The sequence below is a fragment of the Osmerus eperlanus genome, chromosome 2, assembly GCF_963692335.1.
Source record: "Osmerus eperlanus chromosome 2, fOsmEpe2.1, whole genome shotgun sequence".
Taxonomy (NCBI): domain Eukaryota; kingdom Metazoa; phylum Chordata; class Actinopteri; order Osmeriformes; family Osmeridae; genus Osmerus; species Osmerus eperlanus.
Window position 1 is genome coordinate 20,290,152 of NC_085019.1, and position 14,811 is coordinate 20,304,962.

Genomic DNA, 14,811 nt, shown 5'->3' on the forward strand with positions numbered 1-14,811 from the left:
AACACAAATTCAGTGTGTGCTTTGTATTTAATGACAGCTGCCTAGCTAATGTTTTTGGTGTGCAAAAACTTCATTGTAAAAGTTTTGTTTATTTTGGTTTGTTCCATCTGTGTTACTCTACCCTCCTATTGTTCTCTCTTGCCTGCCCCTCCGGTGTTAGCAAGGTATGTTGTCCTTCTGTGGTTATGATAATACAAACTGTGGAAATGTAAAACCGTGCTGTTATGTCTGCAAAAGATTAGTAAAATATTGGTGTTGCAAATATACTGTATTGTAGCCTATGCTAAACATGTTCCCCTGTGCTCATGCAGTCTGACACGTGTTATTGTGCCTCTCAGACTCGTGCAGGTAGCCTCCTATTTGATTTTGTAATAATTATGTTGGTTATTATTTTACTTGTACTGTACAGTTGTGTGCTGTTATGCACTGAATGTGTGTACACAGCATCTTTTATGTCTTTTTGGGTTCTCTCCTGCATTAATGAGGTAGACCTACCTGGGAGCTGTGGCTGTGCAATGCTCTGAAGGCTACCACAAATATCACACAACTTTGGAATATGATAAATGTTTGCAATAGTGGACGTATTTGGGGAATTGGCTATTAAATGTTGAACACAGCACCCCCCCCCCCCCAGGTTACCTCATCAGGTTAGTCTCTGTAATTTAAGCAAAGAATCAGACACAAAGAACCCCTCAATTAGATTCTCCTCTTTCTAGGCCTGAACCAAGTCTGCTAAATAATGGGAAATCTATGATTTAAATTGTATTAACAAATACATTCTTATGAAAACATTATTTAATTAAATGGGTATGCTATGTTGGGAATACAACTGCTATTATGTGTAAATGCTCCACATACAGTATTCACATGTGTACGTTACATAGACATCAGGTCAGTATACTTGTGGTCCTATATGTTTAAAAACATTAATATACAATGATTTGATTTCTTTCAACAGTCCTATGATACATTCAAACTTTACAAAACAATGTCTGCTTCCACATAGAATATATACATAGACCTACTCAATCCACATAACATCCAAATGGACATAGTAACACTGAAAAATATATATAGCCTATGCTTGAGGCCATCCCTATCAGAATTATACCTATACAACTATGGGTGGGTATACAGAGGTTAATGTACTGTACAGGTTTATTATGGTTCAGGGTAAACCTTACCATCTTTCCCTATGTACGGTATGTTTTTTTGTTGAGAAGACGAAGCTGTATGAACCGTTGACCTTGGATGTTGTGGTCCAGGAACTCAAAATGAAAAATCACAAGTGTACTGTCAGGTCTACTTAAATTAAAATCTAAAGAACAGCTACTACATCGTTCTATGTTGTCTTTTGACGTTTTTACAATTTTGCTTCAGATACATTGACTTCCCTTTTAATTCCTTGTCGAAGAGATAGGGATTTTTTTTACATTTACATAACAATATTCTTCCTTCACATACTTCATGCACAATATTCTTCCTTCATATTCTTCCTTCAACTTTATTCTTCATATGAGAGTCTGCAATGTTGGTAAAAAAATATTTAAAAAATTCAGATTATTAATGGGGTTAGTTTATTGTCATTTTACAATACATTTATATAGATTTTGTCAATTTTGTGTCATGTTGGTCTGGGCTAGCCCACTTTGCGTGGTTCTTACTTTAGAAACACTTCTCAAAATGTTATTCTTGTGCAACAAGGTTTTCCACATCCATTAGGATTTGAGGATTCAAGGTCAGCCTGTTTTTTGATGGTATTTGGGGTAATAAAACAGTTATGCAGATCACCAAAAAAAAAAAATCATAATTAATAATAAAAAAGTAGACTTCTTCACCATTGTTATAAAATGTGTCAAGGTTCAACAGTCTTCTTGTAGTTTGAATACAAAAGTGAAAGGTTTCCTTACTGCTGTTAAACATATAACATTGACATTTATACTTTAATCTCCTCCTCCTCATCAGGGAAGGCGTACGGAGCCTTGTGGCCGTGCAGTGAAGACGCAGAGGACGTTGAATCAGACCCGCAGCCCTCCTCACTGGGACTCCTCCCCCTGGAGAAGGACCCGCCCCCATAGTGACGCGCCAGCACGTCCGCCGCCCTCTGGAACCTCTCTGCCTCCATGGTGGGCTCCGCCCGTACCGGCGACCCCATGGACGCGTCTGGCGTCTTGAGAGACCCGTCGTCCACCTCGTGCTCCGTCCACTCTGAGCTGCATGAGCGCCCCCTGTGGTTGGGGTGCGCCCTGACCGGCGTGCTCCCCATGGAGGGGTTGGGGGAACTCAGTGTGGGGCTCTCCACCGCCAGCTCAAACACCGAGCTCTGCTCCTCCTCCTCTTCTTCCTCCTCTTTGTCCTCCTGCAGCCAACTGTTACTGGTCATCTGCAGGCCGCTGGGACTGTCAATCAAGCCCAGCACCTCGCTCATGAGGGAGGGGCCCAGGTCGACGGTGAAGGAGGTGAAGGAGGTGAAGGAGTCGGAGCGCGTCATCAAGAAGTCCCCGTTTTCCGTGAGGGAGCCACGGCGGTTGTCTCCGTCGTCCAGCTGTCTGTCCAGGCGGGAGAGACGGGGGAGCGTGACGAAACCGGACTGCAGACCTGCAGACAAGGAGAGAGGGAGGGGGCATAGACCGGGGAGGGGGGCATGTTCATCATTGTGATTACTCTGATAAAAGTCTACCTCATGAAACAAGGTTGATAATGTGTACAATACATTTAAAAGCCACTGAATTCCCAGCGATAAAAACAATCTAAGAGCAGACCAATCATGCCCTCCTTGCAGTTTGATGCCTTGGCCAGAAGGTGGCAGTACACAACTAAGCAGCCTCACTGAAGGTGTTCGGTAGTTGGGGCCCCAGCCCAACCCACACACATTCCACAGTGCCATGACTTCACTGTCTCTGAATGCTCCCTGGAGGGGGGGGGGGGGGGGGGCTCAGTTTTTTGCCGAGTGAGCAGTTAAGGGCCACTGCTAGCTAGAGAGCCATAGAAGAGAGAATGACTGGAAGTGGAGATGGGAGAGAGTCATGGAGATATCAATGTGAAATAAAGAGCGGATAATGACTGGAGAAACAGGAAAATGTAACATGATTATAAATATGAACTATGAATCTGCTATGTCAGGTAGATGAAGATCATGTTGAACAGTACACGGACTGACTCTATGTAACTTTTCTTGGTGCTTTGTGCTTGGGTAAATTCCTTGTATGTTGGGTAACGTGGCCGGAGACTGGGGAAATTCCAGACGTCCCACATGCTGTACTGTGCTATGGACCTCCTCTTCTAACACACACGCACAGTTTTTGTATAAGCAGTGATTGGAGAGGGTATAATGAATGGGGTGTTTATGTGGTGCAGCCAAGCAGCACATACACCAGGGATGACAGGAAATGCCCTCTCGGTTTCTCTCCGCCCACCAGCTGTGTGTGTTTGTGTTTAGCTTTAACTTTCCACAGGTGTCACCTAGGTGATTCCAGATGACTCACGAAAAGATAGTCTGTCAGATGTCTTAAAGGGATGAGGTAAAAGGTTTGTGGACTGTGTGGATTAATGGTGGGCTGGGGAGCGGGGTTCAGGCAGTCACAATTCAGATTTAAATTAAAGATAAATAATGGTGATCAAGGAAGCTTAATCTCTGAATGTACATGATCCAATGGTTTCCATACTGTAGCTGAAACAAAAGCATTATCTATCATCACTGACTGGTGTAAATGACTGATATGTTATCAGTTTAGAACAACATTGAACGACTAGTGAACCAGGAGGTCTGCATATCTACATGTTGAGTTAACATGGGTAGGTACACACAGCTTCTCAGTTGGTTTTGGAGCGTGGTTCTTTTACACATGAACGCACAGTGTTTCCTCTATGTTGATTTTGCGGCCCGCCACGGCTAAATTTCTGCCGCCACTGTATAATAGGGCTGTACAAAATTGTAGGCCGTCTATCAGCAGTGATTGTTAGAGTGCATGTCGGAGAATAGCATGGACACGCGCTTCACACCGCAGTTGAGATTGCGTGTGTGCGTCCTTGAGAACTGTAAGTCGTATAACTTATGTTGTCAGTTCATTTAAGCCTGTTATTGTATTAGTCTATAGTTCTTGCTAATTTAAATTAAGTTAACTGGTGATTTTCGTTGTTTGTATTCTTCCCCGGGCTAGCTAAATTGCACATGTCTGTTGATTCGATAGCGATTGCTGCCTTTGCTCACGTTTGTATTTTAAGTGCATTATTATGCTGAAGTAGTTTTAATTAATAAATAGTGGGTTTATTGTTATTATTTGCTACAGAATGCCTATCAACCTCAAATGAAGCAGACAGTGTACATGCTTTCGAGTACCTTAATCGATAGGCTACTGACCATTTACAATACGTTGTTACCAGTGCTCCATGGGCCGGTACTCACCGGTACGCAGTACCGGCACCTCTACAGTTTACTCTTAAGCGTACCGGCACCTTTTCTTGCGTACCGGCACCTTTTCTTGCGTGCCGGTACGCTAGATTCGAAAAAGTTATCTGGACAGCATCAGCTGATGCCTGAGTAAAACAGATTTTTCACTGCTGCTTTCAAACCTAGAAACTAAACGACTTTCGTTTGTAAGTAATTATGTTAGCCTGTCTTCAGAAAGGCACTAAAAGAACGCGTGTGCCAGAGCCAGACACGTCAACAGAGGTCCATGTCCAACCAGAAACATCGGGTAGGCTACGATGAGCTTCAAACTTGTTTAAATAAATAAATACATTTATGTATGGCTGCGGGAACTAGGGGTGCTGAGGGTGCTGCAGCACCCCCTGACAGCACAATAATTTAAAATGATATGACTTTAAAATCCACCACCGCGGAATAGCCCCGCAGTAGCGGACTGGCCATCGGATACACCGGTAGAAGAATAACGATGGAAAACCAGGATAAGAAACGTAAGGGTGGGGCTGAAAAATAAAGAGAAAAAAATACATAACTTTCACTAGACAAGGTTTTACCCCCCCAAAAAACGGCAATTTTTTATTTTTATGTTACACAATGCTCAAAAAACTATTTTGCGCTCAAATAAAGGCCAAAAAAGTTGGCCTTTAAGTATCAAACTCCTGAACTAGCATCACATCAAACAGACTGCATGCATTACAGGCAGCTGGTGGCTATACGGGGGCCGGTTCTGGTGGGCTGGTCTGGATAAAAGTCCAGGGCCTATTTTTACTCCCAGTCCGTCCCTGCCGCCCCGGAACATTAAGCCACCCCCCTGATAAAATATGTTCCCGAGGCTATGCATTTATGTTGTTAATAAATAGGCTAACAATAATTTGTTGTTGTACCAGCAATATCTCCAAGTTTTGTTTTTCACTGTAGAAATCTCAAATTTCATAATGATTTGCCAATGCAAGAGAGTACCGGCACCTTTTTTTCTCCACTTCAAGCACTGGTTGTTACATCAATTATTAATTGGCAGCATTTGCCATTTAGCAAATACTTTATGAGTGGAAGGTCTCTTTAAGTAGCCTAACCTTATTGCTTTAGGGGAAACGGGACGAAAGTATGTGCAATATGACATTAGCTATTAGACTATTACATTAACCTGCTCTGAAATATAGGGTTAGAACTTTGTGTGTGTGTGTGTGGGGGGGGGTGACAATACTTTTTGTCACTTTTTGAAACCTTTTGATCTCTGCCGGCCTTTGATTCTGTCTTGATTGAGTCTTCTTGAAAGCTGCTTCACTAGTAGACACTTTGATTATGTTATATTCTATTATTTGTTTCAGTACGTTGACCCCTTGCGTGGCCCTGTTAGTCAGCATATCTTACCATAGCAGCAGGAGTCCCCCGGGGAGCTGGCGGAGCTGGGGAACAGCACCCTCTGCAGGCGGCCATTGGGAAAGTCCACATTCAGCTGGGGCAGCGAGATGGCGTTTTTGATGATAGGTGAGACGGGTGGTGGTGGGGGTGAAAGGTCACGGGAACCGCCTCTTGGACGTGGCGCTGGGGTCTTGCGAACGTGTCGCAAGGTGCGCGACAAGAAACGGGTGGTCTTGGAGCCGCTGGTGGGCGAATCGGGATCTCCCGTCTCCCCGTTGCCACCATGGTTGCTAAGGAAGGAGGTGTCTCCAAACACGTCTCCGCCGCGGCCCACATGCATGGTGTGACGGAAGTCGCCGAGAGGAGGGCTGATCATGTCGACTGAGAGGTCGCTCTTAAAGCGACGCTTCCCCTGAGAGCCAGAGACCAGGCCCTTGATCCCTGGCATTTTGCCCAGACTCATGTTGTCCTCAACAATAATAAGCCCAATTTCCCTTCAATTCAAATCAGGTTTGATTTCCAGTGAAAGGTCCACTGACAAAGCGTTGGGGGATAAAAAGTCACTTTAAAAGGGCTGGGATTCCTAGGACAGAGAATACAGATCTTGGATTGTTTTATGTGCTGAGAATGTGTGTAGAATCCATTCTCCACACGACAAGTGCCAACCATTCATACAGAGTTGGGCTGCAGTTCCCCTTCTGGATGTTGCACACGTTTTGGTGGTGAAGGATGGCAGGATGTAAAGTCAGTCAATATTCAAAATGGATTCCACTCTCTCTCTCTCTCTCTCTCTCTCTCTCTCTCTCTCTCTCTCTCTCTCTCTCTCTCTCTCTCTCTCTCTCTCTCTCTCTTTCCAAGTTGTTTGTTTTTCTCCAGAATGACCACTCAACTTTACAAAGATTGTGTCCTCATTCACAACAGAGTGAGGAGAAAAAAGAGGAGATATGACACATTCCAAGGTCGGCACTGCTGACCGCGGGCCTCTGTGGTTCAAGAGCTGGGGATCCACTGAGCTGTTTTCAGATCTGGGTTTGTGAATGTTCAGAAATACATGTCCAGTTTTCAGCCTCAAACTATATACTTTTTAGCCCTACTCAGTGACCTAGAGAATACATCCAGTCTGTGTCAGAGACTGGAAAGACAGGAGAAAATATAAACATTCCTCAAGAAAAAGTCATTCAGCTTGATTTTATCTTCAAGGTTTGGATTGGAGCCTAGTCGTTAGCCTGTATTGGCGTTCTGCTTGTGAGCAACAACAACACAATCATGCATTTCCCTGCTGGCAGGCTCTCCTACCTGTGAATAATTCCAGCTAAAACAATCTCAGTCCTAAAAAACATACCAAACTACCCCACTTAAATGTGTCCTGCCTCTTTAGTAACCTAAAGATAACTTAACCTTCCGCAATAACATTTTACGGAAAGCTTTTAGGCTTATTTCTTAGGCGTATTTCTTCCTTCTCAAAATCAACTCAAAGGCCGGGAAGAATGCAGGACACAAGGGGGTCTTTCTATGCAGACTGGAAGACCAGCTGTCTCACCAGGTAACCCCAGGATCTATACCAACCATCCAAGCTCATGTTTACAAACAGTTAACAGAGGTCCTACCAGTCTAGACGCTAATCACTTCTCCAGAGCGTTTACGAGATCCTCGTAAAACCAGAATAAATATTTCCGCTTTTTCCTAACCTAGTAAAAATTCCTGCAGGCCTTGGCAGAGTGTACTGTAGATATCAGTTGAGGTGAGTGATAGATATTGAGTGTTTAAGCTATGTGCCTCCCTGTGACCTGCCTGTCTAACATACTTGCTGGGAGGTGTTTATAAATAACTTGTTAAAGCGAGAGTAATTGGATTAACTCGCTTTCAAAACACCTTTTATTCCCACCTGATTCTCTCCTAGTGGTTTCACTACTCACCACCAGGGTCAAGAAGCACACAGCCCTACAATCAGCAGCTGTATTCCTCCTGATGTGTGGGGTCTGCCTTTCAGAGCTATCTGTCTGGACATCAGAATCCAACCTTCAGTGCAGCACCGTAAAACAGAAAGACATACTCATTCTGAACTCCTTCTGAAGCACATGCATCGCCAAAGTCACCCCTCTGATCCTTCTGGTAATCAACCAAGGTTTCTGGTTACAAAAAGTATTGACCTTTTAAATAAGTCCCTCAGGAAACTGCCTTGTAATCTTGCTGCTTTATCTCACCTCATGCGCCACTGTAATCTACTGTCCATCAGACAAACAACAAAGAAGGTATCTCCAACCTGCTGCTTGATATGAGTTAGTCCTTCATATCAAGTATCACCCATACACAGAGTAGTGATATCCAAAAGAGAGGTCTGCACTTCTCTGTCTTTGTAGCAGGCTGTCGGGGCAGGGGGTCCACTCTAGGTTTTGTCGCCTCCTGCTAAAGACGTTTATCCGTGTGTGGGATGTCCTGCCGTTGCCCTCGCCTCTCCTCAGGCCTGCTGCTCCTGATCCTGGGCTACACAGCCCCTCCAAGGGACACCCGGCACCCAGAGACAGAGAAAACAAACACCGCCCCCCCCCCAAAAAAAGGCTTTTCTTAAGAAGACAATAAAGCAGAGTGGCGTAATCCAGGCGGCTGTTTTGTCTGCGCCTCACTAGGGCGCAAAGAGGCTCCTCTGGGATTGGCCGTACGCTGGATTAGCTGCTAATCCCTCCTTCTGTCTTCCCTCCTCCTTCATCCCTTGCTCTCTGCCGTCTTCAATCCACTTAGCGCCCGAACATCCAGGAAGATGGGTCCCCCGCTTTCCAGTCAGATCACGTCAGGGAGCTGGGAGAGGGGTGGACAGAGGGAGACACAGAGAGTTACACGCTCAGCTGCACACAAAGCACCAGTAACGATCAGGGTCACATAAATGTGTCGGGCTGCTAGACGTCAAGATTGACATATTTTGGGAATGTTCGCTTTTACACTTGGCTTGCTTTGGCTGAGAGGTCTGTTGCAACAGCCAGCTGCTTTTGTTTGTGAGCTGAAGTCTGGTAACACAATAAAAAATCACCACAAGTTACAGGGGGCCTTTCTTTGTCAGTGCCAGTCTTGTATGGATTTGCTCCATTCCAACAAGTTTTAACAGCCTGATTTGTCACACATCCCTTAACTGACGATGCGGACAAAACCTCCCTTCTCTCTTTGGTCGTTACTTCTCTCAGTTCACCATCAACAGCTTCTCACATCACTCGTTTCTCCAGTTACTGCTGGGGCAGGTTTATCAATGTCCTCGGCTGCCCGCCTCCCTCCCCGTGTCTTCCTGTCTGTATAGGCAGTGAGCACCTGCAGCTAAGCCCAACATGGCCTGGCCTGGCTGCTGCTCAGTGTCAGTGCTCAGAAGATTAGTGTCACTGGCTGTCAGAGTGACTGACCGGCCGAGTTATCCCCCTTTTCCTGTTGCATGGGGAGGCTTCCCGGTCACACACATTTTGCGTCTCCCCCCCACCACCCACACCCCCACCCTGCTCCTCTCCCCGCCCTGGTTCTGGGTAGCTGCCTCTTGTACCCTGTGCGCTCCACAGGATAATTATAATGAATCCCAATTTAGGCAAATGTCGCAAGGCCACATTGTTACCCCAACCCACATTACAGCAACAGGTTTGAGACAGAGGAATAAAGGGATGGGATGGAAGGACGGGACGCAGGGATGGGACAGGAAGTAAGGATGGTTAGTGAAACGAAGACAGAGGATGGCAGAATGTAATAGGATGGCATAGGGTGAAAAATGTGAAATAAGGGAGTTGAGGAAGTGTGGAGGGGGAGGGATAGCAGAAGAGTGGGCTGAAGAAAAAGGTGGAACAGGAGGAGGGAGGACGGGAGGAAGGGAGGATGGAAGGAGGGAGAAGGGAGGAGGGGAGTGAGGAGGGAGGAGGGGAGGATGGAAGGAGGGAGGAAGGGAGGAAGGGAGGAGGGGAGGAAGGGAGGAAGGAAGTGAGGAGGGAAGAGGGGAGGAAGGAGGGGTTTTTGTTTGCTGTCCGGCGCCTGTGTGCTGATCCCTCAGCTCATTAACGATTAGCTGCAATTCAATTCAGAAGGCGATTAGGCAAGGGGGACAGTAGCGTGACAGTGTCTGTGTCGGAGATGAGCTCCTGTAGGCTGGAACACTACTAACAAAAGGTTACTGGAACTACAGTTCATCTGAACTCACTGAGCCAACTGTCTTCCATCACAGCCATTAAACACGGAATGGAAACCCATTTCACCTGCCTTTCCAAAAACCTCTCTCTCCGTTTATATATTGATTCCCCCTTTTCTCCCAGTGTGCAACTCTTATTCCTTCATCTCAACAGGGTACATAAAGGCTTGCCATGTACCGCAGAGCAGGAATCCTCTCTCCGGGCTCTTTATACACTTTAACAGGCCTGCTTATGGACTCCCGCAGAGGCACGCGGCTCTGCTAAACATGGTCTTTATCTCTTAATAGTACCTGCTAACATCCGTAAACAGGCAGCTGGTGCTGTGAGGCAGGAGAGAGAGCAGCATGTCTGATTACATCTAAACAGCAGGAGGGGGCGTGGGGGAGGCACCGTGAGGGGACTGGAAGAGGAGGGAAGATTGAGAGTAGGAAAGTCAAAGGGGTGGTCAGCAGAGAGAGGGGAGACGGGGGTGGGAGGTGAGGAAGATTGGGTGGGAGATTATGGAGACTTTGGGGGAGACAAGGAGGTGGAAAGGGGGATGAAGGTGGAGACGGGGAGTGACAGGAAGGGCCAGAGTAAGAGGAAGGGGAACAGTGTGTCTAGAGGGGAGCAGCCAGTCGTCCTCCATTATTTACATTTATGCATTTAGCAGACGCTTTTATCCAAAGCGACTTCCAAGAGAGAGCTTTACAAAAGAGCATAGGTCACTGATCATAACAATGAGATAGCCCCAAACATTGCGAGCAGCCAAAACATGAAGCATACATGGTGGAAAACCAAATAAGTGCCAAAGGGAAGAACCATAAGAGCATGCAGTTAAACAAGTTACAATTGAACAACATGAAACTCCCCACAAGAGTGCAAGAGTGTACCTGTAGAAAAAACAATCAACAGTAAAAATGGACTGCATTATCACAGTCACATAAAGATTGTAAGTCTGATTGGAAAGACATTGTGTTTGGTTTTCTTCTTTCGCTCTCTACTCGGCTCTCTCTCCCCACTCAAGCCTCTCGTTCTCACCCACATGTTCGACAGCATATCTCATCTCATTTCTCTTCCCTGGGTCTGGGAAGTAAGTAGCCTCCTAGTGAGTGAGTTCACTGTTCTCGTTGAACATCTGGTACCACAGAACCACTAATTGCAGAAGTGGGCTGGGCTTGTCATGGACATGTGCTGCCACAGTGGGTCAGCCCTGAGGCTGGCCTCCGCTGGACCGGAGCACCATGGTCTTTTAACAGTACTGCACCACCAAGCTGTGGCCTGGTACAGTACACCCAAAGCATCGGGCCAAATACTACATCTAGCTAAACTCACAGGCAAGAAACTACTGCTGCAACGTGGCCGGCTGGAGAAGGTCCTGTCAGGTCCCTTAGTGTGGTGTGTGTGTCTGTTTGTGTGTGTGTGTTTGTGTGTGTGTCTGCGACTCATTCAATGACCACGGTGATTCAGTCCATATGATTGCTATGCTCTTCAGAATGTCATTCTTAATGTGCTTCCCCCGTCCACCCTCTCTCCCATGGCCTCTCTCATTCTAGTCTCAAGATGGCTAATGAACCAAAGTGGACTAACATTCAAGATAAGACGTGTAAACATTCAAGACAAGAGTTCATTTCTGCTTTGCCTGCTGTACCAGTTCAATGACTTTAGGCAAGGGGATTTTATTTTCAAGGAAAACATCTTGCAGCACAGCAAGTACCTACAATACTATCAATCTTCAGCATGTCTATTTATTTCTCAAGCACCCCCCCTCCCCTTACACACACACACACACCTTCTCCCTCTCTCTTGCCCCTTTCCCCCGCCCTCATCTCCCTCTTACTCTCTGTGTCTCCCCTGGTACTAGGTTTGGAACTGTTTGTGTTTAGTGTACTTCTGTCAACACACCCAAGGATCCATAAAGCTGAACAGCAGGAGAGCAAACAGAAGGTTTTAAACAGAACACCAGCTGACCCAAACAAAGACAGAAAGAGGGAAGAGTCAGTTCTCCAAACTGCCATCAAGCATACATCAATGGACAGCTACAACAGAATGCGCCATTTCAAACATTTACATTTAGTCATTTAGCAGACGCTCTTATCCAGAGCGACTTACAGTAAGTACAGGGACATTCCCCCGAGGCAAGTAGGGTGAAGTGCCTTGCCCAAGGACACAACGTCAGTTGGCATGACCGGGAATCGAACTGGCAACCTTCGGATTACTAGCCCGATTCCCTCACCGCTCCGCCACCTGACTCCCCGTCAAATTACTAAACTCCCCCCTACACTTCAAGACCACTTCAAGACCACAAAAGACCAGTTTACAAATCATCTAACCACAGCGTTCCCTGAACTCCTTGTAACAGTAAGCATACCGTAAAGGTTAAATCAGGTTGTTGCTGTATGTGATAGCGTTTTCCCTCCATACTACACTAAGATTACCATCAGTATAAACTGGCCTGCAGCAGACATGAATGAACTCAAACTACTGACCTGAGACACTGGCTGGCCTCCAGAACAGTTGTTCTGCAGTTATATTGGAAAACCACAGGAACCAATCCATTCCAAAGTTCCCATCAAGTTCTGGGTTTCATGGCTTCTCCTTTGGGATTGAGATCTGCTCATTTTGTGAGTCTGTTTTGTCATTTAAAGTGGCATGCTGAGTAAGTCGGATTCACGTTTTAGAAATGTATGTAAGGCGATTTAGAATCTTGCAATGCCTCACAATGAAAAAACCCTGTCTGGTAGTCCTCTGGAATGGGATTCAGTCCCCATTGGCTACATATCACAAGTAGAAGGACATTCTTAATGACTGTTTATAATTCCAGAGCTGCATTCTGTTATCAGAGAGGACAGTGATTTCTAAATAAGCTGGGGACTATCTGGTCAGCCCTCCCCTTGCATATATATCCCCAAGGAAGACACAAGCCCAAAGGACTCTTATCAGGGTTGAATATTTTCGTCTTATTGTGTAATTTAACACTGATTTTAAATGTATTTAACATGAACATGCAGCCAGAGTATGTGGAGCGGTTTTAGGCTCTCTGAAGAATGCACCAGGGGATGCTGAGAATTTATGAAAGCAGAAAGCAAAATAGGGGGTAAAGAGAAAGAAAACATCAAGTCACAAGCCAAGCTGCAGTATAGATATTCTCCCGCGGAGATTGAATTTCATATTTCTGGCATTACTGTGTGCATGTTTAGGACACAGAATAGAAACACAGTCTGTCTCCCACTTTACTCTTTCAAACAAACGCACACACTACACATACACTCTATATTCGAATAACTCAATTCAGTTATTTTCAAACTCTTCTAATTAACAATAATATATTAACTACCCATGTTCTTAAACGATCCTAGATAAATGTATACTAATGACACATTTTACTTTGCATTTGAGGCCGTCATCTCCCCGAAAGGTTCTCCTTTTACGCACAGATCTATCCAATGCGCTATAGACGCACAGTGAACCATCAGACCGAAGGAACAAATACTGTGCAAACATGGCTTCATTCAACTAGATTTAACATTCCCAACGGAAAATAACTGTTAGGCACACGTTTCCATGCGTATTTAAACACTACTAATCAGTAAATCCACGTGGATATTTTCAAATTGATCAAACTCACCTCCGACGTTATACTTGCAAGAAGATGTGAAAAAGCTATTTCCATCTCCACCTCATGAGAGATGTTAAGATAGTTTCACATGAAATCCAAAGTGCAGCGGTACTGTGCTGCGCCTGCGAATTGTTTCGCGGGAAGATGGAGATTAGGGAGGTGCTGATGGGACGGCGCCGCAGTAGGACGAACTAAGCGACAACTCAGCAAAGGGAAACGACGCCTTCAACAAATTTGCAGGATATGAACGACGGGGCGGGGTAGAGACTTGGCATGAGGCAATGTGAAAACTCTGAAAATTGTATTTGTCAGCAGAGTTATGAACCAAATGCTCCACACGTTTCGCGGTGCTTACCTTCAGCTCATTTACCCAGCTCAACTACTTAAGACACTGATTAAGCCACAACAGACGTAAAAGAACCTGCGTGCACGCAGGAAAGTTTTGTTTTGGGACAATTTGTATGTGGCAGGTGCAGAAATCATGTATTTGGATGTTACAGTTTGTTTAATATTTTTGAAATCTTGAAATCTTTTTGAAATATGTGAAATAGGCCTAATGTGAAAATATGCCCATATTTGCTTGCCCATATGCAACCAATTGAAATTAATTTACATCAGAATACTGGCTAGACTAGAGAGTAAGAGGGGGGTGAAGCAGTGGTATGAGAGGGCTGCAGTGTTGTGGACTGACTGAACACTGACAGGATACAACCCCAGCAGGAATGCTCCACACTAACAGTCCTTCCTACAAAGCCTTGATGTGCCAGCAAATAGTTTCCAAATTCCAAAGTGGTTAGTGATTGGTCTAATCTGGTGAAACTCCTTGACCCCTGCTGACCCCTGCCTGCAGCCTGTCTTTAAGTCCAGAGAACAACCAGCCAATCAGCTGTGGGAAGGCCAGAGGGTCACTGTGAAGCATTTACAGATCTATAGACTGACTTAGAATACATTCCAAAGAGCTAAAGATAGGCAGATATATACTATACACTAAGCTTCTGCACTGAAATGAATAGATAAAGTGTGCAGAGAAACAGTCTTAAACTGGAAACACTTTTAAAACGGAATGCAACAGGGACCAAGATCAAGGTGACTCACTCTCTCTCTCTCTCTCTCTCTCTCTCTCTCTCTCTCTCTCTCTCTCTCACACACACACACACTCTCTCTCTCTCTCTCTCTCTTACTATTCAGAGGCAGAGAGACTGATGCTCTGCAGCTGCTGACAACAGGAGCTGGCAGTTCTCATAGTGGGTGACTCACTGGCCCTGCCATCCGTC

General features: G+C 45.4%; 1 protein-coding gene across 2 annotated transcripts; it reads right to left on the minus strand.

Annotated features, from left to right (window-relative positions):
* Positions 1-777: 777 nt before the first annotated feature.
* On the minus strand, positions 778-13,729 carry cdc42ep1b (CDC42 effector protein (Rho GTPase binding) 1b). 2 transcript variants are annotated; one of them, XM_062479716.1, is made up of 3 exons: positions 13,547-13,729; positions 5,798-8,584; positions 778-2,598 (listed from the first exon to the last, which is right to left on the minus strand). In XM_062479716.1, exons 2-3 carry the CDS (start codon positions 6,249-6,251, stop codon positions 1,937-1,939), a joined length of 1,116 nt encoding a protein of 371 aa, XP_062335700.1. In that variant the 5' UTR covers positions 6,252-8,584; positions 13,547-13,729; the 3' UTR covers positions 778-1,936. The 2 variants fall into 2 exon arrangements, with proteins under 2 accessions (XP_062335700.1, XP_062335707.1); XM_062479723.1 differs by lacking the exon at positions 13,547-13,729 and adding an exon at positions 12,408-12,781.
* Between the last annotated feature and the right edge of the window lie 1,082 nt (positions 13,730-14,811).

What these genes read in the sequence shown, in the direction of transcription:
- cdc42ep1b (XM_062479716.1), bottom strand. Translation starts at nt 6,251, where the DNA reads ATGAGTCTGGGCAAAATGCCAGGGATCAAGGGCCTGGTCTCTGGCTCT. An exon ending in GGGGGACTCCTGCTGCTATG is followed by an intron (nt 2,599 to 5,797) that starts GTAAGATATGCT and finishes CCTTGTCTGCAG; the next exon opens with GTCTGCAGTCCGGTTTCGTC.